Here is a 23,339-nt window from a genome sequence, read left to right as displayed (position 1 = left end):
CTGAGTGGGTCTCCAGGGATAAGGCCACAACCCAGGGCACTGCCCGCTGTGCCCCTCGAGCTGTTGGCTTCGGGCTACCTGATTCCTTCCAGTTGGCCCTACAGAGGCCCGGTGTCCCACCCCAGGAGCCGGCACACACCGAGCTCACAGCAGAGCAGCCCGTAGATGGTGGGCTCTGCTCCTGCGTCCCACGGAGCGGGGGCTGCAGCAGAACCAGGCTGAGCGCCTCCCGCCCCGCTGCCTCCCCGGATGCCTGCTCCACTCTACCAGCGCCCCCCACCCAGCTTCGTCCCCTGCCTCCCCAGTCCCTGCCAGCCCTTGATCCCCAGGGATGAGGCAGAGGGGACCCAGACCCGACTCAATCCAAGGCAGGCAAGCCCAGGAGGGTGTGGGGGAGGGGTGCTGCGCCTGACCTGGACCTGGGTAGGTGGAAGGGGGAGCCGCTTCTCCCAGGCCGGAGCAGCCAGGGCTCGTCCCTCATCCATCCACAGGCATTGCTTGCTGAGCACCTGGGCTGCTGGCAGTGACAGCAGCAGGACAGATCCTGCTCTGGGCACTGGGGAGCTGGGACAGAAACGACAGAGCCCCGTGCGGTACAGCATGACCCGGACTCCGTGGGGAAGGGATGAGCATGGAGGTGGTGGGGCTCTCTGAGCAGAGACCAAGTGGAGCATAGAGAATGTGCCTACGGACGCCTGTGGGGAGCACATTAGGAGAGGAAACAGCACGTGCAAAGGCCCTGAGGCCGGCTGACGCGAGATGAAGGCATTGTGGGAGGGGAGGGGAGGAGAGGGGGCGGAAGATTGGAGTTTCATGGTGGTGGTTTGGGCTTTGGGGTGGCTTGTGTGTCGAGGGGAGAGATGCAGGGAAGAGGAGGTGAAGGCTGGAGGGAGCGATGCGTGGGGTGGGTCTTTCCAAGGTTTCATCCAGGCCACACACCACCTCCCTGAACACAGGCTCCCAAGTCCCAGGCTCTGACTCAGCCCCAGGCCTGTGGGTTCTTTGGACACATACCTGGGGCCCTGCAGGCTCTGGTGCAAAACAGAGCTTACCCGGTCCCCAGGTCCTGCGTCTGCAGCCGTAACAGTGACATCTGTCATCCCAGGGGCCTGGAATCATTCTCCAGGAACCGAGTAGAAGGGAATTGGCAATGAGCAACGGAGACTCAGAGACGGTGGCCCGTAGGAGCCGGGCAGGGCTTCTGAGTCCAGCCTTTCCTTGCCGGTGGGCACTTGCATTCACGGCAGATCACACATAATTGAGAGCAAAATGGGGAACTTTTGTTCATAGACTGGGGGGCTGAGCAGTGGCCCCAAAGAGATGTGCCCCCCTCCAGGCCCAGGCCCAATGAATGGAGATAGCATTTGCCGATGTAATTGACTTACAGACCTTGGGATAAAACCAGCCTGAATTAGGGATGTCGATAAAATCCGACAACAGGTGTGTTTATGGGAGAAAAAGCCGGTGCGGGCAGGAACCTGGAGGAGATGGGCAGGGGCCCGGACATCTGAGCAGGCTGGGGCCGGCCAAGCCGCTGGGGAGGCGCTGTGGGCCCCCTCCCCACCGTGAGAGCAAGAGCCCAGACCTGTGGTGGGGAGGCACCCGCCGTGCGCGCCCCCAAACCCGGGAGAGCTGGCCTGCAGGGGAGCAACCGTCTCCCTCCCCCGCTCCTCTTTCTCACTCCGCTGCAGCCTAAAATGAGTCACACGGGGCGCCTGGGTGGCTCAGTGGGTTAAGCCTCCGCCTTCAGCTCAGGTCATGATCTCAGGGTCCTGGGATCGAGCCCCGCATCGGGCTCTCTGCTCAGCAGGGAGCCTGCTTCCCCCTCTCTCTCTGCCTGCCTCTCTGCCTACTTGTGATCTCCGTCAAATAAATAAATAAAATCTTTAAAAAAAAAAAAAAAGAAATCTGGAACGTACGTCCGCTTCCTCTCAGCAGGAGACAGGACTTCACCTTGCGGGGGAGACTGTCTTGTAATGTGTGTGATGTCTGGATTGTGAAATAGAAACTTCTGGATGTAAAATCAGCCTCTTGGCTGCCAACCCAAGCACCTGCTCCAACTGCTCACTCATGGTTTCAGAAAGTAAGTCCCAGTGCTCGCGGGGAAACGGCTCTGATCCCTGAGGCACCGCCAGCTCTGAAGCCAGGAGGTCAGGAGCCCCGAGAGCTGGCCCACTCGGGTCTGGTGAGGCCCCCAGATCTGCGCCCCCCACCCCCCAACGAGACACACTCTGGGGCCTCAGGGTGCCTTCTGGGGGTCCCGGGGCTGGCTCCCCTAAGGCAGCAGCCCACCCGTGAGGGCAGGGGACGGGGCGTCCACACCAGGGCAACAGGGGGACCCTGCGCCCCTGGGGCCTCCTCCGGGCGGCCGCGTGGGGAAGTCGCAGCCTGGCAACTCCGAACCCCTGAGCCCGGCGCCTCTGCGGCCCGCGCACCCGGCTCCTGGCCGTCCTCACGGCTGTGGCCAACGCAAAGGCAGTCCTAGTAATGGCACTGATGCTGGGGAGCTGCCGGCCGGCCACACCGCGACCCGCGAGGCCACCCGAGGCGGAGTGCGGGGGCAGGGACACTCAAGCTGCCCGCCCAAGCCTGGCACCGGCCGCAGAGGGACAGGCCGACGCCCACCCCAGCAGGTCAGCCCTGGGCCTGGCCCTGCCCCCCAACCCCGAGGCTGTGCAGTGGGGGTTCCGGGCCACAGCCCTTTGCGGGCGGCTGCCCGAGCGTGGACGCGCCACTGCTGTGCTACATTTCCTCCCACAACGGGCCGCACACTGGTGTTCACTAGACTTTCCTGGAGGGGTTTTCCGATGGTAGCGAGGTCTGCTCCCGGCCCGGCCTGTGCGGCCCGGGCCGTCGCGCTCTCTCTGGCCGGCGTGCTCAGCGGTGTCCCGGCGCTGTCACGGCCCTAGTGTGACCGTCGTCACGGCCAGCCCGGCCCGGCAGCGTACCTCGGACCCTCAGGGCACGTGGCTGGGACAGTTCTCATCCAGGGGCATAGCTGGGTCCTCGTGCGAGTTCTCAGAGCTCTGCCAAGTCTGCAGACTCGCTGGGTGGTCCCCGCTGGGCAGGGTGGCCCTGCGACGTCGTGCGCGGGCTGGACGCTCTGCTCCCCATGGTGCCCAGGACAGAGAGACAGGGCCCCGAAGTCCGTGGCCCCGGGGAGCACCCTGCTGTGGACAGAGCCTGCACCCCGTTCCCCGGGCTGTGTTTGACTCACTGACATCGCGGATGCGCCCTGCCTTTTCTGGGACCGACCCTGCCCGGCACCTCCCCCAGCCCCTGAACCCACTGTGCTCTCTTCAGCCCCCGGTGCCTGGGCCCGCCGCCACGCCTGCCCCCACCTGTCCCTCGGCGTCCTTCCTCCCCGCTGGACCCACGGCCCAGAGTGAGCCACACGGGGTGGTGGTGCCGAAACCCGGCTCCTCACAGCACCCCAGACCCCGCGAGGAGCACCAGGCCCAGGTAACCCAGTGTGGCCCGCGCTGTCGCTCCCTGCTTCCTGTGGAGGTGAGGGGGTCCTGTCCCATCGTCACCACTGGGACCACGAGGACGGCTTTGTACGGGAGATGGGATTTGAAGGGGGCCTGAGGCACGTGTGTGCGAGGTGGGTGCAAGGTGGGTGCGAGGTGGGCGCAGGACAGGTGAGGGGAGGGGACACCGTGGTGAGAACAAGGCTCCTTGGAAGGCCGGGGACAGCCCGAGCCCATGGGGGAGGTGAGGGGGGCAGGGGACCCAGACCTGCCGCACAGACCCGAGGCCGTCTTGTCTGCCCGGTCTGCCTGGCGGGGGGCTCCTGACAGCCGCCGGGGGGCGGTCCGGCGGGGCTGGGATGGAGGTTCAACCTCAGGACGCTGACCTGGAGAATGTCCCCCTCGTAGGAGAATGACCCCTCACAGGTGTGTCCCTGCCCCTCCCACCCCTGCCCTTCACCTGCTCACAGAGGGGCAAAGCCCGGGTCCACAGTCTGCGTGGCTCGTAGGGGATTATCCCGGGCACGTCATTCTGAATCCTGATTGTTTGCATGTTTTCAGGTCAGAGTATAAACGTATCGCTTGTTGTGTTACCGCAGAGCGTGGCCCCATGGGGTCGAGACCACAGAAATGGGCCTCGTGGGGGGTCGGGACCACAGAGACGGCCCCCCTGGGAGGTCCGGACCGCAGAGGTGGGCCCGTGGGGGCGGGGGGGTCCGGACCACAGAGCCGGGCTCCGCACTTGCATGTAGTTACCTAACAGGCCCCTGAGACCTCTGAACGCCAAGGGCACTGATGGGTCAGTTCTAGGTCTTTCTGGGGCTGAAGCACAGGGCGTTAGCCATGTCCGGTAACGTTAGGAGTTGTCTGGGAACTGATTCTGGAAAGAGGCTCACCCAGTTGCTGTCCAGCGTGAGAGGCTCAGGGCTCCCTCCTTCCTCCACCCTCCGAGGGGAACTGGACGGGGTCCCGGAGTCTGTGCTGGGGCTGTGTCCCCTCCCTTCTCTGCCAACAGCTCTGAACCCCCGCTCGCAGCGGGCAGGCCTTGCCGTGCTGGGAAGCGGAGGTCGGGGCCTTGCCCGCAGCGGACAGAGGTGGTGGGAGCGCGGGCCGTTCCCGTCCTGCTCGCCCCGGCAGCGCCTTCCGGACGGGCGCGCCGGCCCTTGTCCCAGCCCTACCGGTGTCAGAGCGCCCCAGGGACCCGGAGCCCGTGCAGACAGGTCGTGCCGTGGGAACCCCACACAGCTCTCGGGCACTTGCGACACGCCAGCCCAGTGGCTGGGTGACCCGGGCCCTGGGGGCAGGAAGAGCCCTCCCAGGGCACTGGGCTGAGGCTTCGGGCCCCTGGAACCGGGGAGAGATTTATGGCATCTCTGGAACGGGTGCATTCGGGTTCTCTGTGAGGGTCGCCTTCACCCACTTACCATGTGTTCTAACTCCTCAAGATAAACCCACCAACTTCAAGGTAAGCTGGGCCATTGTCCGTCTTAAGGAGCGGGTCTGTGGGGCCCTGAGTCCCTGCTCACCTCTGGCAAGCCCAGCCCCTGGGGGGACGTGCCCCCGTCCGCTGGCCTCCGTCCCCACTGTGGGAAGAACGTTCCTGGTTTCTTCCCTGTGTCTCCGTCAGCAGGTGCCGGCTTGAGTCCACCCCTGAGAGACGGTTGATGGCTGAGCCCGCGTCGCCCTCCGGCGGGTCACGGCTCGTCCCTGCCCAGCGGGATGCGGGGATACAGGGAGTAGGTCTGCACGCACAGCGCGTCCTCAGAGCCCTCTAAAGAGCACAGAGAACGGCCCTTCTGCCCTGTCATCCTCTCTTCTCTTCCAGAGAATGTCCCTGACATTCTCTTGTTCACACGACCTCTCTGTCGCACAGCCACATCCCCAGTGCCTGGAAGACATCCTGCCCTGACTCAGTGCTTGGAGAACATGTGGACCTTGAGGGCAGGGGCGGGGTGGCTGTCGAGGGAGTAGACGCTGGCTGAATGGATGCTGGCGGCGGAGGCCGGTTGGATGGAGGACCAGGTGTCCTGTACCACAACCGCCGTAACAAGACCGTTTCCTGAGAAGAGAAAGCCCTGGATCTTGGACTTACAGAGGCAAAGGGGGCCTCAGCTGAAAGTGTTAAAAATAGAGGCCGTTAAGAACATTTTTAACCAACTGATGGAAATTCCCCTTATCAAAAGGAGCTACTGTAAATCAAGCCACAGAAGCGATGTGTCCTGGAGCTCAGGGCTATTTCTTGAGCAAACAACGCGATCTCCGGGGGCTTCCCTGGGGGGAGGCTGCAGAGGCCCCTGCTGCGGTCCCAGCGGCCCCTCGGGTTGGGGGTGGTCCTGTGGAAAGCAGCCATTCAACATTAAAAAAAAAAAAAAAGACACCAACTATTCGTTCCTGGTTTTTGCAAATAAACCATGGGGCCCGTGGAGAGCATCGTTATTTAGAGAAAATGCTCTTGGCTGATTGGTGCCGAGGGTTCTCTAGCTGAACAGCATCTCAGCAGCTAGGGCATTTGGGCAGGAAACACGAAGATCTGGATGAATCATTTGGGGAGGGTTCTGGGCTCAGACACCTGGGAGCAGCAAAGTGGCTTTCCCAGATGGGCCCAGCCCCGCATGCAGGCCCGTTGCTGCAGCGCGAGCCGCACCCTGCAGCCACCCGTGCGCTGCCGGCCCCTTTACGCCTCGCTGCAAGGTTTCTGAACACCGGACGGCTGTTTCCCAGGCCCGGGGGCTGTAGCGCCCGAACGGGCGCCGCTCGGCAGGGGGGCGTGCTGGCGGGTTCAAACGCGCGCAGGCCCCGTGGGTGAACGCTGCCTTAGGCTTTCCCTCGGGACGCCATGCTGGAGTGGAGCCCCACTCGGGGACTGCCTTGGGGCACAAACCCCTGGGCCTGGTTCAGTCACATCAGGAGGTGGGACTTCCTCCGCTGGAGCCGTCAGGAGCGCCCCAGTCCCCAGGGGCGGGGCGGGTGGGCTCCTGGAACAATTCACCTTGGGGAGCTTTAAAACCCGGTGCCTGGGGCTCCCTCCAGACCCTGTGACATGACTGGCCTGGGATAGGACGCGATTAAAAGCTCCAGGAAGTCCTAATGTGACCCCAGGCTGCGTACCAACAACTGAACTCCTCGGGGGGATGGGGGGGCACTGGGAGCTCGGCCAGTACAGCGGCGACTCCGGCGCAGTGGGGAGGCCGCGACTTGGAAATGGAAGGTTCTGCCATCAGCAGCGCCGGGCGGCGAGTCCGCTCAGCGTCCTTGCCGCCGGAAAGGGGCATCTGGCTGGTCCTAGCCGCCCGTGTTGTCATGGGGGTCCGCTGAGCCGTGACTCCCAACAATGCGCCATGCAAATGCTCACCATTCACGGTGCAGCTGTAGAGGAAGACACGTGGGCAAGAGGCTTGTTTTCAAGTCCAGGGGTGCCAGCGCCCGCCAACCACACGGGCCCCGAGCCACAGAGCGTGACCGCTCAGCCCGGGGGGTCCGCACCTGTAGAGAGGTCGCGCCCGGAGCCGGGTCTAGAGCGGGGCACAGCCTGGCCTCTCTGGACAGAGCTGGGGGGCGATGCCTGCTCTCTCTGTCCCCCCGCCTGCCCCTCCCCCAGCAGCCCCCAACGGGAGTGGTCCCGGGACCCCTGGGTTGGGGCGCGGTCTCTCACAGGCTCTTGTCTGAAGGAGCGCGCCCCAGCTCTCTCTTACGGGGTAAGACCAGGAAGTGGGCGTGACCGTCTAGAGGAGTGAATCCAGCTGCTCCGCAATTTTTCGTTTTTGTTTTTTGTTTTTTCCAGAAAAAAATTGCAGGGTTGTGGAATTTGATGGAAACAATTTAAAAATTGGTTTGTATATTTAGCTAATCGTGTCCTTTGGCCCCCTGTGGTTTCCTGTCTAAACTCTGCCCCGCCTGGCAGCTCCACCTCTGCCCCGGCCTCCCTGGTCTACCTGCTGCGGGGCTCACCCGCCGGCGCCCTTGGGGCTCAGGGAGAGTCCGGTGGGGACCGGCCCTGGGGTGTGGCTGTGCATCGTGACACCCCTTCCCCGCCGTGGGTCCAGCACTCTGGGTGGCCCCAGGCTCACTCCTGCGGGGGTCCAGGAGGGAGGGGGCCCCTCCCCGGACTTTACTGGCCTCCCTGCCCTCCGGGACCCCTGCAGCCTCTCTGGGAAGCTGCGGACACTCAGTCTAGAGGCTGCTGCTGCGGAGGCCCGTGGACACTGTGCTCTGCAAGGAGGGGCTGGGGTGCCCAGGGGAGCCCCGGGCAGTGTGGACGGCACTGGCCGGCACCCCGTCTCCAGCCCTGGACCCCAGCTTTGCCTGCCCCCTCCCTTCTGCTTCCATGGGGACCCTGTTCTGGCAGGAACGCCAGGGCAGGCTTTGGGGGATTATGTGTGTTCAAGGGGGCCCTTTCCGAGCCGCCTTCTTAGGCCGTGGAGTGTCACTTCCTCTCTCCGGCCCAGGAGGCAGACAGGAAGTCCAGGAGGTAATTTTAACTGAAAGTGTGTCGCTCTTTCCTCTGCCCGGGTCGGGTTTTTCTAAATGCGATTCTCCGTGGGGCTCCTCGCCGACCTTCGTCGAGGACACTTCTGGCCGGCACAGAAGGTGCCCACCGCTCACGCCCCGCGGCGGCCACTCCCCGGAGCCCAGAAGCCGGGGCTCACACAGCGCTCGCTCCCGTGTGCACTGCCCCTGCCCCCAAGAAGGGCTCCAAGCCAGCCGGCTCCGTTGAGGACTGACCCACAATTTCTGATGTCGGATCACGATTCTTCACGACGAAAACAAGCCAGGACAGTCCCTTCCTCGGGGCAGGGCGGGCCCCTGTTCACGGTGTCCTCCTGATTGTGGGTCACCCCCGACCATGGGACCCCTGACTTTGGGTCCCCCTGACTGTGAGGTCTCTGCCCATAGGTCCCCCTCTGAAGTTTTTGTCCCCGTGACTGCGGTCCACCCCCCAAGCTTGGGTTCTCCTCGGACCATGGGTCACCCCAGAACGTGGGTCGCCTCTGACTGTGGATACCCTCTGACAGGGGTCCCCCGACCATGGGTCCGTGTCTGACTGTGGGTCTCCTGTCTGCGGCCGGTAGCCTCTCCCAGACCTGGCCTCAAGATGCCTGTTACTGTACGTTCCTACTGGCCTTTGCTCGATGCTTTATCATCGAAGGAAGACGATCCCCAAGTCTGTTCCTTCGTTCGGTGTTGGATGAACGGCGGCCCCGAGCAGGTGGGGTTCCTGTCCTTCGAAGCCCACAGTGCAGGTCTCCCCCGTCCGTCCCTGGACCGGTGCACGGAGCCCTGGCGGCCCGGCCCGCCACCACCTCGTTCCCAGGCCGGGGGCAGACAAACCAAATCTGGATGGTGACATGAGCTCTTCCTTCCCAAACGGGCCGCTAAGACTCCCAGGAAGGGATTTTATTTTTCAGATTTGGAGATTTTGTGGAAAGACGAACAGAGAACCCCATCAGTTAAAACACAAGCACAGGCCCTGATCTTGATCGCACCCACGGGGGTAAATGGGAAACTGCGCTGAGCCCCTGAGACGCTGACCCACACTGTGCAGCGAGCCCTACCTGTGTGTGGCCGAGGGCAGCGCCCCAAGTCCATAGCGAACTCGGGGGCCAGGCTCCCCAGCAGCGCCGAGCGGATCGGTGGGGCCTGCGCCTGGGCCCGGAGCGCAGCAGCCCTCGCGCCCGGCCTGCCCTGAGGAAGGACGCGTCCGTGGGGTCCACGGTTGGCATCGCTTTTAGGGGAGGAGCAGCGAGAGCTTCCCAGTCTGGACACGCCAGGCCGTCAATGCAGTCCTGGTGGTCGGGCTGGTTCCCGGCGACAGGAGACGGGGCCATGGCTCTGTGCCGACACTACGGCAGGGACATCCGTTCTGCTCCAGACTCTACAGGTTATCCCCCACCTTGGTTTTTAGGAAGTGATTTCTTTTAAGTAGCTTTTCTGCCCCCAGGACACTATGGCATGGCTCTAAGTCCTCTCGATTTTGGAATCTGCAGCTAAATCAGCGACTTCTCTTCCTGGGCGGAAGGTGGCCACCAACCTCCTTTGGGCCAGGTGGAGGCTGGGCTCCGTGAACCGCTGAGCCTGGGGCCTTGTGGGGTTGGGGCCGCTGAGGACACGATCCGACCTTCTCGGTGAAGAGGGATTTGCCAGATCTCAGTCCGCCGGGGCTGGCGATTCCTGAGCCTGAAGCCCATCGCTTCCCGGCCCCTCCCTGGCAGCCTCAGCCACGTGCCCTGTCGTCCCCGTCACACCTCGGGCCGCTTCTCTTTCTAAGGACTCGTCGACCAGCCTCATCCTCCTCCCACGACCTCCTCCTCCTCCGGCCTCAGCCCGGCCAGCATCCCGCCTGCTGGGGGACGGAGACTCCGTTTCGTTGCAGGGAGGCCGAGGTCTGAGCGCTCACGCTTACGGGTGCTGCCCGTGCATGGAGGGGACACGCCCTCAGGCAGGCCCAGAGGGAGGCAAGGGTCTCGGGTGCCTGCCTGGGCTGCCCCTTCCCCAGTCAGCCTGCCTGATGCGGACTGCAGCCGGGCCCACGTTGCAACCGTTAGGTGCCGGCGGAGAGCGGCCCCGTGGGAAGGCTGCTGCGGTGCCGAGTCAGACCGTGCAGGGGGAATCAGGGGCCGGCAGGGCAGGACCTTGGCCGGCGCAGGGGCAGGGCTGGGACTCACCTGCTGGGCCTGGCCCGTGGGAGGATGTCCTCGGATGGACTGAATACGGCCGCGTCCGTGCAGGCCATCCTAGGGGGCCGGGGGGGAGCACGGTGCCGCCCGTGTGCCCGCGTGGGCGTCTGGACCCGGCCAGGCTGTGGCCCCCCGGAGCCCTCACCCTCTCCTCACCCTCTCCCGGGCCCCTCCCTCTTCCTCTCCCCTCGGGTGCTGGAGTGGGTCGCACAGTGTCCCCTACCCCCAAAGTTTAGTTAAGATGAGGTCCGCCTGGGTCGGGGCGGGCCCTGAATCTGGAGGCCGGTATGCTCTGGACGCAGGGGAGACAGACGCAGGGAGAAGCAGAGAAGGGGGCGGCTTACCGGGACGGCTGCGAGCCCCTGGCCGCTGGAGGAGCCCGGAAGGATCCTCCCCGTGGGCCCCACAGGACCTGGCCTGCCCACAGCTTGACCTTGGACCCCAGCCTCCAGACCGGGAGAGAAGAGAACTCCAAGCCACCAGGACCCTCACGGAGCTCACAGGCCCCCCTGCCCTCCCCCCCCGGGACCCCTGGGCCCAGCTCCCTCCGGCTGTGTTCTGTGTGGGCCTCGGGGCCTCGAGCAGCAGGGATGGGAAGACCGCCGGGGGAGGGGCCCGGGTGAGCGCACCGGTGACAGCGTGACGCGGGGACTCAGCCCGGACCTGAAGCAGGCAGCGTCGCTGTCCCCTCGCGCCCACCACGGTCAGTTCACGGCGACATTTTGAACACGTGACTTCTGCACTCCCCGAGACACTGCGCCTTCTGGGCACAGATCCCAGGGGCGGTCCGGTGACCGCCACCCCCGCAGGCTGGGACAGGTGCCCCCCACTTCCCCGCGGCTCACAGCAGCCCCGGCACCTGCCGCAGGCAGACCTGGGGTCACATGGGGGACTCCGGGAGAGGAGTCATGCTCTCCCAGGGCCGTGGTGGCGCCTGCGCTCAGCCCAGACCCGGGGACAGGGGATTAGGAAGGGACGACGGGGCGGGGAGGACGCAGGATCCCGGACAGTTCTTGGCTGGGACAGCCCCCGTCACTCCCCCAAGGCCCAGATCCAGGTCCGGAGGGGCCTCTGCTCCCAGAGGCTGCGTCGTGCTGGGAGCTGGTGGGCCACGGCCCCACACGGCTCTGGGTATCACAGCTTTCCTCGTCCGTGTTGTGAGGGGTCCCAGGCTCCTTCCCGGGACCCCCAGCTGGAGCTTTCGGCAGGAGGTGCCCCGCCCCGGGGCTCAGCTCCTTGCCCCTGAAGGGGGCTGACGGCACAGGAGGCCCCGGGATTCCTGACCCGATGCCCCACGGGTCCTGGGAGGGTGGGAATGAGGGGGCCAGGGCCGGGGTGAAGGAAGGGCCTGGGGCGCCCTGTCAGGGCTGGAGAACCCCAGGAGCTGCTGCTGAGGTGTCGCGGTGCGGTCCGTCTCCAAGGACAGAATGATCTCGGGTCCCACCGGAGTGACTGCCTTATTTCTGGAAAGCTGGGAATGGGGGGGTGGGACCAGGCGTGGGGCTGGGGGACCTTCCATTCTGCCCAGAGCCCACCTGCCGGCTCCAGCCCCGGCCCGAATGGCCATCAGAAAACCACAGCTGCCCCCCCCAGGGTGGGGGCCGACACACTGGCCAGGCTTCTAGAAGGCATCTGAGCGGCTGGGCCAGTGGCAGCAGCTCGTTCCGCCTCCTCGCCCCACAGCAGGGACAAGCGTCTGCCTCAGGCCACACAGGCTGCTGACCCTTCTGTCCCCTGCCCTCGTGACGAGCTGTCCTGCGCGCTCACCCGGGCTCCTCCTCCCCAGTGCTCTTCCCGTCCCTGCCACGTGCAGGTGAGCAGCCGTGGCGGGAGGCCCCCGAGGCCAGGACTCCCAAGGGCACAGGTGTCGGGGCAGGGCCTCTGGCCAGGCGCGGAGCGCACAGAGACGGTTCTAGCTCGGGAAGGAGCCTGACAGGAGACGTCCCCCAGCCTGGCCCCAGAATCCCCTTCCTACGCCACAGACAGCCGTGGGCCAGGAGCCCCCATGTGGCAGGGGACAGGGGATTCACCCTGCCCCCCAGGGTCAGGGGCCAGCGGAGGGCAGGGATTCTTGCTCCTGGTCACGGACCTCACGGCGGGGAGCTTCTCTGTGGCGGCCGTTCTGTGTCCGTCTCCCCGTTAAAGGCCCGTGGCAACCCCGCGTGTGACAACCTGACATGCCGCCAGCTCGCCCAACGTCCCCGGGGGACATGACCCCCCGGGGTGAACACCGACGGGGCAGGGGGCCCTAGGCCAGCGGGAAGGACAAGCCAGGCCGGCAGGGGAAGCCGCCGGACACAGACACCGTTTTCATCTTGTATTATCGTAAACCGGGTTTGCAGAAGCGGACGTGAGAACAGTGGTCTCCGACCGCCCACAGACGGTGATGTCCAGGCCTCCGACCCGCCCACAGACGGTGATGTCCAGGCCGAAGGGCGAGGGGTCACTGTACCTGCTCCCAGGCCACGCTGGGTCCTGACCGGGGGGCGCCCCGCGAGCGGGGTCTGCCGCAGGCTGCAGGGTGGGCGCCCGGGGCTGGTGGCGGGTCCCGCGCCCCCTCCCCGCACCCCGGCCGTCCTCGTGCTTCCGCTCTGGACGCCCCCGACCCCGTCCCCCCGCAGGGACTCGTCCCTTCTCATGCTTCCCGCGGCCGGATGCTCACGGTCTCGCCGCGCTGGCCTCAGAGCCGTGAGGGGAGCTCCGGGTACAGAAACAGACGCGGACAGTTTCTCCCAGAAAGTGCTGGGCTCAGCTTTGCCCCGAGCCTGGCCCTTGTGTTTGTCCGGGTCCGGGCCTGGGGGCTCCTGACGCCATCAGTGCTGAGTGACCGCAGGCAGGACAACAGGCTGCGTTTCCCAGGGGCTGTGCACGCTGCGTCACCTGGCAGCCTCCGTCACAGAAGCTTCTGGAAGCACGAGCGGCTCGACTCATTTGGAGCCACAACATGGGAACGGCCAGCACACACCCTGCGTGCCCCCAGGGCCGGGGGCTCCGAGGAGCCTGGCATTTGTCCCTTCAGGGTGGGCCAGCGGTGACCGGTGCAGAGGGCGGCATGGAACTCACGCCACATTCTGACGTGAGGACGCCCCCTCCCTGCGTGTCGCGCTGCCCCTGAGGGCCCTGGACGGCCCCTGGCGAAGCCGTGTCTCCGGAGACGCGTGCCCTGTCCGGCCCGAGCGAGTTGCGGGGTTGTTCCGTCTGCGCCCTCGGAGGCCGGGGCTCCTGCCAGGGCTGCCCGAGAGCAGACTACCTTCTCGAAAAACTCCACGGACTTTTTCGGAGGGAAATCCAGCTTCGGGCCCAAACAAACAAGATCGGGGTTTCTTCCCAGTGAGGATCTCAGGAGCACAGAGCCCCGGGAGTCTGTCAGGGGCTTTGCAGCGTTGACCGGGACTGTGACTGGCATCCTGGACAGACACACACGTGCAGACCCACGGCCCTCGTCTCGGGGGGCGGCAGGGAGACACTGGCGCCTCCGTGTCTCACAGACACCCCAGGGTCACCTTCACCCGGCAGGGCGGTCGCAGGAGAGCCCGCACGCTCGTTCTTCCTCCTGAGGGAGACGCCCTCCGCCGGTCTCAGGAAAGCCACGCTGCCCCCAACCCCCGTGGGTTTCGGACGTAGAGAAGGGCCCCACGGGCTGCAGGGGTGGGTGGGGGAGGGAGCCCTCGCGAAGCGTCGGAGCCTGGGAGCCCGCCCACGGGGGGGCACGTGTGTCCCGCGGACTCGAGAGGTCCTTGTCCTCGTTCCGGGGTCCGGCAGCCCCTGGGGCGCTGTCCCTGGGGTCAGGCAGGGGCCTGTGTGTCCCTTCCAGGCCGGAGAGGCCCCGCGTCCACGAAAACCCCTTGTTAATGGCGCTGCTGGGGGCAGATGGCCCCCCTTGCCCACCGGGCCTGCCCGAGTCACTTCTCAAGCCGCCGTCCGCCGTCCTCCTGGGGGCATCTCCCCGCAGCCCTGTCCGCCTCCCGGGCGGCGCGTTCGCCTCAGACACAGTCTTAGAAAGAAAAAGAAGGGAGGCGGAGTCACGGGACCGGCACCTGCTATCTTCTGGGGGCGGGGGGCAGACGGCTGACTTTTCTGGGGGCTTAGAAGGGTGGAAACAAAGGGCCCCAAACTTTGAAAGCCACGGACAGTGTGCCTCCGTCCACCCTAAGAACAGGCAGGCCCTAAGGGTTTGGTGAGTTGCTGGTCTCGGGCTGTGGGACACGGGCTTGCGTGGCCCCAGGAGCACATCCCGGGCCGCCCGCCTGTCCGCCGCTGGGAGCAGGTTCCCGGAACCAATGGGGCCCCCCTGGGGGTTGCTGCATTTCATGCCCAGCTGGGGCCCGACCTCCCCCGGGCGGCCACAGGGCCGGACGGGCTCATGGGGCTCGGAGCGGGGGCTCACTTGTTGGGGCTGTCAAGTGCACGCCGGCCCCTTGGTCCTCGCAGCCCGAGGCACCTGCGTGCGGGAGGCTCTGTGGGTGGGTGCTCCCCAATCTGGGGGGGCCACATCGACCTTGGCTCCCGGGACCGGGGAGCTTGCCTCGCACACATAGCTGTTCTCTGACAATGGGCGCCGTGTCTGGCCTCCCGTGGGCCCCGTGGGGGTGGGGTGGGGAGGGCGGGGCCCCAGGGGGAGGTGAAGCTCGGGGGCTGTGCCCGGCGGTCACCATCCCAGGCTCCCTGCTGGCGTGTGTGTCTGGAAAATCCCGTCACCCAAGGTCAGCAAGGACGATCACACGCCAGAGGGGGCAAGTGGGAAGCAGCTTCCCGAGGGGCTCCCCAGGGGCTCCCCAGGGTTCACCGCGTCTCTGAACACAGAAACGTCTACCCCTGGCCATCAAGTAGTGCTCACGCCCACTCCCGTAACCCGCACGCGCCCTCCGCGGGGCCCTGCCCTGGCCGCCCACTCACCAGGAATCGTCCGCTCTGGCTTTGCGGCCGGGCACCTGTGGGAAGGAACCAGAAGCACTCAGGGTGGGCAGCAGAGGGCGGGGGAGGGGCCGCTCCCGGGGGCGCCTCCCCGGGGCCTGGCCTGATCGGCAGCGGGTTAGGGCCGCGTCTGTGGGAAGTCTCTCTGCAATGGCGGATTGGCCTCGCGCCGGAGGCCCCAGGGAAAGGCTCCCGCTTGGAACCACCTTGTCCATCCAGCAGCGACCCAGGCCCTCACCCCGTGAAAGATCTGGACGGTCCCCACCTTTGTGAGTATCTTAGGGGATGCCCGCCGGCCTCCCCGCCCAGGGGAGACGTCCCTTGCCCCCCCCAGGGTCCTTCCTGGTTGACCCTTGGGATGCGACTCCATTCGTGTTCTGGGCTTTTCTGCGAGTCGTGCTGCTTGGTTTTCGAGGGTCAACACCCAGACTTTCCCCATCTGTCTTAACTTTGGCCAGAGTTCGGGACCAAAGGCAGCTCAGCGTCCACGGAAACGGACCCCGTCCTGACCTCTACGCTCAGAAGCAGCCGCTCCTGCCCCATGCGAGGACACGGCCTCCTGCTGCGCCCACACCTGAACAAGGCAGCCGGCTCACACCAACCCGAGAAACGCGCAGCCCTGAGCCCCGGCGCCCGGTCCCTTACCTGGTTGGAAACCCGCGGGGACATCGGCTCCTACACACCCAGCCAGTGGCCACGGCCACGGCCACGACCACGCCCAGCACGGCCAGGGTGCTCAGCACCGTCCCGTGCTCCCTCCTGCGGACGTCCGTGTGGCTCCCTGTGTTGCCGGGTTCGGGGGTCGTGAACGTTTCTGCTGGAAGAGAAAAGGAACCCAAGAGTTCAGGGGTCCGGAGGAAAGGCAGGGCCTTCCGACCTTCCAACCCAGCAAGAGGGGCCTGGGGAGGTGCTGCTTTGGGGACGCTGAAACCCTGAGGCCGGTGAGGGAAGGGGTCCTGTCCCTCAGGGGAGCCCCCCATCTTCCTGGGGGCACAGGCGGCCCCCCACACCCCCACCTGCCGCGGGAGCCCCTGCAGCACCCACACCTGGGCCGGAAGTGCTGACCCACTGGGTGTGGGCGTGGGGGGCTTGTACGGGCTCCCAGCGGTCCCACAGCGCCAGAGCCGACACCACTGCCTGGCGAACCTTCTGGTTTCCCTTCCACCCGCCGCCCACGCTGCTCTGCGGGGAGAACGCGACTCAGAGGCCGTGGTCAGAGGCAGGCTGTCTGGTGCTACCCTTGTCCTGGTCCGTTTGGGCTCAGAGACCGTGACCACAGAATCAAAATGCTGTGCTCTGATTTCTGGAAGGAAGACGGTGGCCCTGCCACCATCCCCGGGGGTCACGGCGTGTGCCCCACGCAGGCCCAGGCCCACACTCGGGAGGCTTGTGCGCGCGTTGCCCTCTGCTGCGGCCATCTCGGGTTCTCCCCATTCCTGCCCAAGGAGCCCGGCCTTCCCCTCCACTTGGCATCAGGACCTGCAGGTTCCCGGGGGCGGGGGGCGGTCCTGGGGCACCAACACTTTCCTGCAGCAGGCAAGGCCCGCGGACCCCACTGCCAGCTGCGGGGACCCTGTCACCTCAACGTCATGACGGGGACACACAGACAGAGAGCCCGGGGCCTCTAGTACCTGCCCGCACCCTGCACCCCAGCCCCCCACACCCCAAGCCAGCAGCCAGGTCTGGTTCCAGCAGCCAGGCCCCAGCGTGGTGGCTCTGGCCTTCTGACGGGCTCGTAGATGGAGCCGGCGTGGGCTTTGGTCCTGATGCCGTCACTGCCCGGTCCTACACAGCCTCAGTCCCTCGTCCGTAAAGTGGGTCAGCAAAGCTGAGCCTGAGAGTGACCACTGCGTCACCACGTGCCCTGCACGCCCAGCCCCGCTCCTGCCCTTCAAGGGCTGCCTGTCACCTCCTCCCTCTTCCTATCAGCTTTCGGAAGCCACAGCCAAGACCCCTTGCAGGGGCCAGTCCCTGAGTCACCGCAGGCCCCCAGGCTCGGGCTGGCCTCAGCATGCGGACCCCGGGGGACCTTACCTGTCTGGCACAGGCCCGTGAGGTTTTGGTGCAGGAGGACGTTCCCGATGCAGCAGCCGACGCTCGCGCTGGGCGTCCAGCCGACACGCAGGACGCTGACCACGTCGTACAAGCCGCGCGCGTTCAGGACGACCGTGCTGTTCTGCAGGCCCTCGGGCAGCACGCTGTTGTCCGTCTTGTTGATCCAGTACACGTTGGGCTTTGGGTAGCCGTTCACAGACGTGCACGTGAACGTGAGCTCCGCGTCCTCGGAGGGGCCGCGCGGGGCCAGGACCACCGGCACGCTGTAGTTCGCTGCAGGGGAGGGCGGCAGGGGGAGGTCAGAAGCGGAGGGGCACACGGCCCGACTCCGATGACACGGCCCGTCTGTCTGCTGCGCTGAGGCCCTAGGTCGGCCTGAACTGCTTCCTATGTCCTCTCTCACTTAGTGCTTTACAGCGCTCGCTCCTAATCTCGTTCAGAACCTCCAGTTGGAGCCGATTTGCAGAATTCCAGGCAAAGATGGAAGATTCGGGGTTCATGCGTGAGACCAGGTCAACTCAGGCTACAGGGAACTTCCTACGGGGCGGACGCATTTTCAACCAGCTCGGCCCCACACCCGCTTAGACGCAGACCCGCCTGGAGACGTTAGGAGGCTCTTTACGGACGGAAACGAGCCCAGGACCGTGCCTTGTCCACATGGGCTCGGGGCGTAGGCTGGGGTGGGGGGAGTCCCGCCGGCCTCTGCGGTCTTACCTGCCACGTGCAGCGTCACCACCACGTCCAAGATCTTTTGTAACTGCAAGGATTTCCTAAACACCAGGCAGTTGAACTTCTGTTCGTCGAGGGGGGTGACGTTGTAGAGACGCAGGGAGAAGTCACCGTGCCTCATGCTGTCCGGCGAGAGCCAGGCCCTGTCCCTGTAGCGGTTGTCCTCCAGGCCCGCCGAGCTGTTCCCCGACAGGTAGTAGGTCACGGTCGTCGGGTGGCCCACGGCGCTGATTTGCCAGTACACGTACAGGTCGTCTAGATCAAAAGTGGTGCTTTCGGGGAAGACGCAGCTGAGCTGGACGTCGCTGCCCACCAGCGCTCGGACTTCCTGCTCTCGCGCATCCGCTGGGATGGGAAAAGACGAAACTGATTTTCTGCAGCTGATTTCTGGCCCGCAGACTGGCTCTACGGGGGGCACGGGAGGAGGATTTTGGGTTGCCAGACTCCAGCACCACTTCTGACTCATGTCAGCAGAAACGCGACGTATCAATCAGACGGACGTAGGAATGGGAGAGCACACTGCAAATTCAGGCAATTTGGGCAGGCACGAGGATTTCTCTCCTGACAGGAGAGGCTGACCTTGGGAGAAGTGGGGGGATGGGGGGCACCCAGACCCGCACTGCACTATTTCGGCTACTTCCAGGGTATTTCCAATTAATTCAAAATAAAATGTTTCTTTTTTCTTGGTTTTTTTTTTTTTTAGTTCAGACATTTATAAGGAAACAGTTTCGCTTGATGTTCGCACTACGTCAGGAAGGCTGACAGGCTGTTCCCAGGGTGGTGCAACCGTCGGGACCACGGAAACACCCGCGGGGAGAGCCACTGTGCCCCCCGCCCGCCACCCTCGGGGCTGGAAGGCTTGGCGAGCCCTCGGCCTTCCACGTGGTGCCGAACCCTGTTCCTTGCTTTTCTGCATGGTGGCGGCTTTGCAAATTCCTGGGGGCCAACTGGGGCGAAGGGGTCAGGAGAAAGAGGGGGCCCCAGCTCATCGGGGAGCAGAGGGACTGAAACACGGAGAACGAGCTGCCTTCTACCTCCGTGAAACACGAACTCAAACAAGGACTCTGGGGCCTGCACAAGCCCCCGTCGTGGCCTTTGGTCTGCTCGTTACCCGAACCCCGGACTCAGCTTCCTCGCGGGGGCCCCCAGAGGGGCAAGAGGCCATGGTAGGACCCTGCGGACACCCGCATCCCCAGGACACCTGCACCCACAGCCTCCCTGCTCCGCTGGGGGGCAGGGAAGAGGTGCCCCGCGGGAGACCCCCCCGGACCTACCGGCTTGCAGGGCACCGAGCAGCAGCAGGAGCAGTCCGGGACTGGAAAGAAACAACCAGAAAGGTGGGTGAGCCTCTGCTCCTTCCAAACAGGGCACACTGCTCCTCGCGGCCAGAGTGGTTGTGCCCAGGGAGAGATGTGACCACACGCACGGCCTCAGCCCGTCCGGTGGCTCCTGGGTGGTGGGACGACTCCGCTGGTGGGGCGGTCAGGGCCACCCCCGGCAGTGCCGCCAGTCCTGAGCCACCCACCAGCTCCCTGATGCCAACAGTGTGGTCACAGGTATGGTGGGAGCCTCCCCAAGGTCACAGCCCTCCGCCCTCCGCCCGCTGCGAGCCTGGCCTTTGCCGTGGATGGATTCCAAGAAACTACATGAAATCAGGAAAGTACACTTTGAAGGGATCTGTAGCAGAGCTACATTTAAGTTCTGGGGCACAGAGGGGCGCCTGGGTGGCTCAGTGGGTGAAGCGCCAACTCTTGGTTTTGGCTCAAGTCGTGACCTCAGGGTCAAGTTCCAGGTCCGGGTCCCAGGGCACGGACAGTCTGCTCACGGACTCTCCCTCTCTCTCTGCCCCTCCCACTCCTTCTCTCTCTCTCCCTCTGAAATAAATAAATAAATCTTAAAAAAAGAAGTTTGGGACACAGAAAGGATCTAACGTGGCCAACAGCAGCGGCCGCTGAGCTGCCGGGGAGCCCAGGGGAGGAAAGGGACGCGGTCATTCTGAAACCAGAAACCAGCTCTAAGGCTCCTCAGAGCGGGCAGGCAGCTCGCCCGCCAAGGGCCAGCAAATCCCTCTGGGGACTTCCCAGACTCCTTGAAGCAGACCTTGGACTTGGGAGACTCCGCACCCTGCATGCCTCCGCCCCGCCACCCCGTCCTGCAGCCTCCCAGGATCCTGCGTCCGCTGCCTGAGTTCTGGACCCGAAGGCACCCCCGCCCCGCCCCCAACAGCTGTCATCTGAGGGGCATGGAGGCCCTTGCCTCGCGGGGACGTTCCGGCGTGCACTGCTGTCCTGCCAAGCCAGACCCTGGGCCACCATGGGCTCCCCCACGCCCTACAGAAGTCGCGGCCTGTCGGGGTCACCATTCCAGCTCGTAAGGACAACTTCCAGACCTCCCTGTCCAGCCCCCTTCCCTGAAGCCGGAGCTGCCTTCTAAGACACAAGGCTGTGAAAACCCCTTGGTGACTCCCCACGGGAGACCCACAGTCTCCCACAGTGCCCATCAGACCCCCCTTCTGCGCGGAGGGTCCAGGGGACACTCGCCTGCTAGGGCGTCAGTGGGTTATCGGGGGGCTCTCTGGGGGCGTGCACAAGAGCACATGCTCTGGGCTCCGGCTAGGGAGACAGGTTTGCCTTCTCCCTGCGTGCTCCCTGGGCCCACTTCTTGGGCCCTTCTAGGCCTCTGCTCTTCCACCTGGGCCCCAGGCCAAGCCCCCAGGCTCTGGGATATGGTGACTGTGACCTTCAAGGACCTACATTTATAACAGGGAAGGCTGGATGTCAGGACCCAGATGTCACGGCCACACCAGCTTATCAAGGGGAGCACAGCCTGCCGACCCCACGACTCCACCCAAAGTGGGTATCCTGGCAAAAAGCTGGGAGCAAGGCTGGCGCTGCGCCTTCCCACTAGCAGGGACCGGAGTGATGGGCAGGCCTGAGCGCCTCCTCCCCCAGGCTCGGCTGATGGGGGCAGGGATCCAAGGCGTGTGGGGGAGGACATGGCACCAGCCAGTGGGCACCAGCTGTTCTTGGAGAGTGATCCTGGCGCTTCGAGGTCATGGCGTGCCTCTGGGCAATCTGCTGTGGGTGGCCAAGCCAGGGCGGGGGGCGCCAGGCCGCGGGGGCACTTGTCGGGTACTCCGCTTTCGCTCTCACCCTTCCTCCGCGGGACCCGCCTCCAAGTACACCCACGCGCTGCCCTCGGTGCTCGGGCACCTGCCCCACCCCTGGGAGGACGCCACCGCCTGCAGGTAGGGGCTCCGGATGCCGCCTGGCGCCCCGGGGCCGACCCTCCCACGGATTCCGCGCGGGCCCCCAGGTGAGCCGGTGTCCTACCGGAGGACCCCGGGAGCCTGCTCCCCGCCCCCGCGGCGCCGCCGCTCCTTCCCCGGCACCCGGCACCCGCACACTCACCTTCTCAGCCGCATGGTGGGGGCGGGACCTCGGGTCGCGGGAGCCCTCGGAGCCGGAGAGACCTCGGGCGGCGGGAGACCTCGGAGCGCGAGAATCCTCAGGCCGCGGGAGCTCTCGGGGCGCCGGAGCCCAGCTGAGCCTCCGCGTCCCGCGCCTCCGAGGCTCTGAGCGCTCCGCCAGCCGCGGCGCCGAGAGCCTGCCCTGGCCCCGCCCGGCCTCGCCTCTGATCCCACCCCTGCCCCGTCGGGCTCACGAGGGGCAGGGGGCGGGGCTAGCGGGACGGAAGCTCGGCCACAGGCCTCTCGAGGTAGCCCTCCCCGCAGGGACGCCGCGCGGGGACCGGGGCGCCGAAGGTGTCCGGGGGAGTCGGGTGCGGCGGGGTGCTGGTGCGCGTTCCCGGGCAGGGGGACGGCCGAGGGCTCCGCGGGAGGCTTGCCAGGCTGGAGGGGCCGTGGGAGGCCACGTGCTGTCCCCCGTGTCGCACAGACCGTCCGCGCCCCCCAAGCTCCCGGGCCGCCGCGGCGCCTACCGCGCCCCCTGCCCCAGGAGCCGGCGCTTCCGGGCCCGAGGCTGGGCTGGGCCGAGCGCCCGCCGCCCTGCCCCCTGCCCTCCCTCTCACCCACGGGAGTCAGGACCTCCAAGTCTTAGGGGCAGTGAGAGCCTGCGGCCGTTTCAGAACGAGTGAACGGACGGACGGGAGGGCAGGCGGGCTCTCCTCTCCAGGCCAGCGCTGGGCCCGGGAGATCCGCCCCCAGCTTCGCCCCGGATCCTTTGGGGGGTCCTGCGCCACACGCCACAGCATGTGTGGCTGGTAAAGGCTCCGAGGGGCCGCTGCGTGGAAGCCAGTTCCCGTCTCCTCTTTTCTGGAGGAAAGCCTCTCTGCTCCCTTCCCCACCCTGCCCAGCGCCCTTGGCCTGCCCTGCGCGGCCGGCGGGGTGAGTCACTTCCACCACATCCCGCGCAGGCCAGGTACGAGCCAGGGAGGTAGGCGGGGCCGCAAGGAATTGGGGTGTCCTTCCTGCAGAGGCGGCCCCTGGAGGGGCCTGGGATCCCAGGCGCCCCGCCTCTGGTGTCCCGGGAGCTGGCGAAGCAGTGCGTCCTCGCCGTGTCCCCGGACCCTGTCCAAGTCCGCTTCCCAGGCTGATGGGGAGGCAGAGGCCGGCGCAGGAGAAGGCAGGGTGTAAGCGAGGGCCAAGCAAGGAGGGCTCCCCCGACCCCAGCCACCTCTAGCAGCCTGCCTGCCCCTCAGCAAAGACTAGCGCGCACCTACTGCAGGCCAGGGCCTCTGTGGGCGCGAGGGGTCCGCTCCGAAAACACAATCTGTGCTCGGTGGAAGTGAGCATTCCCGTGCAAACAGGAGCGGAAGCGGCGGGGTGGGGGGGGGCAGGACGGGGGGCCGCTGAGCCGGGCGCGCATGGGCGGGACCTGCAGGTAAAACCCGGGCGGGGAGCGCAGGCGGAGAGCTCAGGGGCTTCCCCCGGTCCCGCAGGCTAGGCCCTTAGGGTGTAGGATTTCAACGGGGCAAGCGGGATTCCCTCCCCTTTGGTCGGGGAGGGCACGGCCAGGGGGCCAGGAGGGGACTCCGTTCACGTGTCCAGTGGGGCACCGGCCCGTCTGAGCTTGGGGCGCCGTGAAGGGGGCGGGAGACAGGGACCCAGAGGAAAGGTAGGATCCGGCTAGGAGAGCACGGTGTGGGCGTGAACCGGCTCCCGCAGGGGCTCCGGACGCTGCCCACCCCGGGGCCGGAAAACTGTTGCCGTCCAAGCCCGCAGTTTGAACAAATGTAGCGGGGGACGCTTGGGGGAGGGGCGCCGGGTCAGGCCCGGTGGGCCTGGAAGGAGACGCGATGTCCGTGGCCTGGCTGCCCCGCGGGCTGGCGGCCTCGGCAGCAGAGAGCCCCTGGGGGGGGGGGCCGCCCGGGCCAAATCCGCAGGAGAGGCGCATCAGCGGCCGCTGACACCTCCACCTCCCAGCCCTCCTGGGTTCGGCCCCTCGGGCAAATCCCCGGGCTCCCTCTGACTGGCTATGCTGCCGCACTGAATGGTCGAGGCCTGGGCAGCGCTCAGCCTCCGGAGGCCCCGCGGGGA

General features: G+C 66.0%; 1 protein-coding gene and 1 long non-coding RNA gene across 5 annotated transcripts; one reads left to right on the top strand and one right to left on the bottom strand.

Annotated features, from left to right (window-relative positions):
• The first annotated feature begins 1,902 nt into the window (after window positions 1-1,902).
• Window positions 1,903-5,824, top strand: LOC309856321. The gene is made up of 3 exons (XR_014307153.1): window positions 1,903-2,633; window positions 3,304-3,604; window positions 5,344-5,824. It is a non-coding gene; the product is annotated as an uncharacterized lncRNA (long non-coding RNA).
• A 6,624-nt stretch (window positions 5,825-12,448) lies between these two features.
• Window positions 12,449-22,591, bottom strand: ICOSLG (inducible T cell costimulator ligand). Of its 4 annotated transcripts, none has more exons than XM_082721052.1 (8): window positions 21,253-22,591; window positions 19,117-19,157; window positions 17,828-18,187; window positions 17,093-17,386; window positions 15,704-15,872; window positions 15,041-15,075; window positions 14,532-14,585; window positions 12,449-14,138 (listed from the first exon to the last, which is right to left on the bottom strand). In XM_082721052.1, the coding sequence occupies exons 1-8, from the start codon at window positions 21,264-21,266 to the stop codon at window positions 14,128-14,130; spliced, it is 978 nt and encodes a 325-aa protein (XP_082577178.1). In that variant the 5' UTR covers window positions 21,267-22,591; the 3' UTR covers window positions 12,449-14,127. The 4 variants fall into 4 exon arrangements, with proteins under 4 accessions (XP_082577178.1, XP_082577177.1, XP_082577180.1 ...); XM_082721051.1 differs by having other exon boundaries at window positions 15,704-15,875; window positions 21,253-22,465; XM_082721054.1 differs by lacking the exon at window positions 14,532-14,585 and having other exon boundaries at window positions 21,253-22,465.
• Between the last annotated feature and the right edge of the window lie 748 nt (window positions 22,592-23,339).

The sequence above is a fragment of the Mustela nivalis genome, assembly GCF_964662115.1.
Source record: "Mustela nivalis genome assembly, chromosome: 1".
Taxonomy (NCBI): Eukaryota; Metazoa; Chordata; class Mammalia; order Carnivora; family Mustelidae; genus Mustela; species Mustela nivalis.
This window is presented reverse-complemented; position numbering and strand designations above follow the sequence as displayed.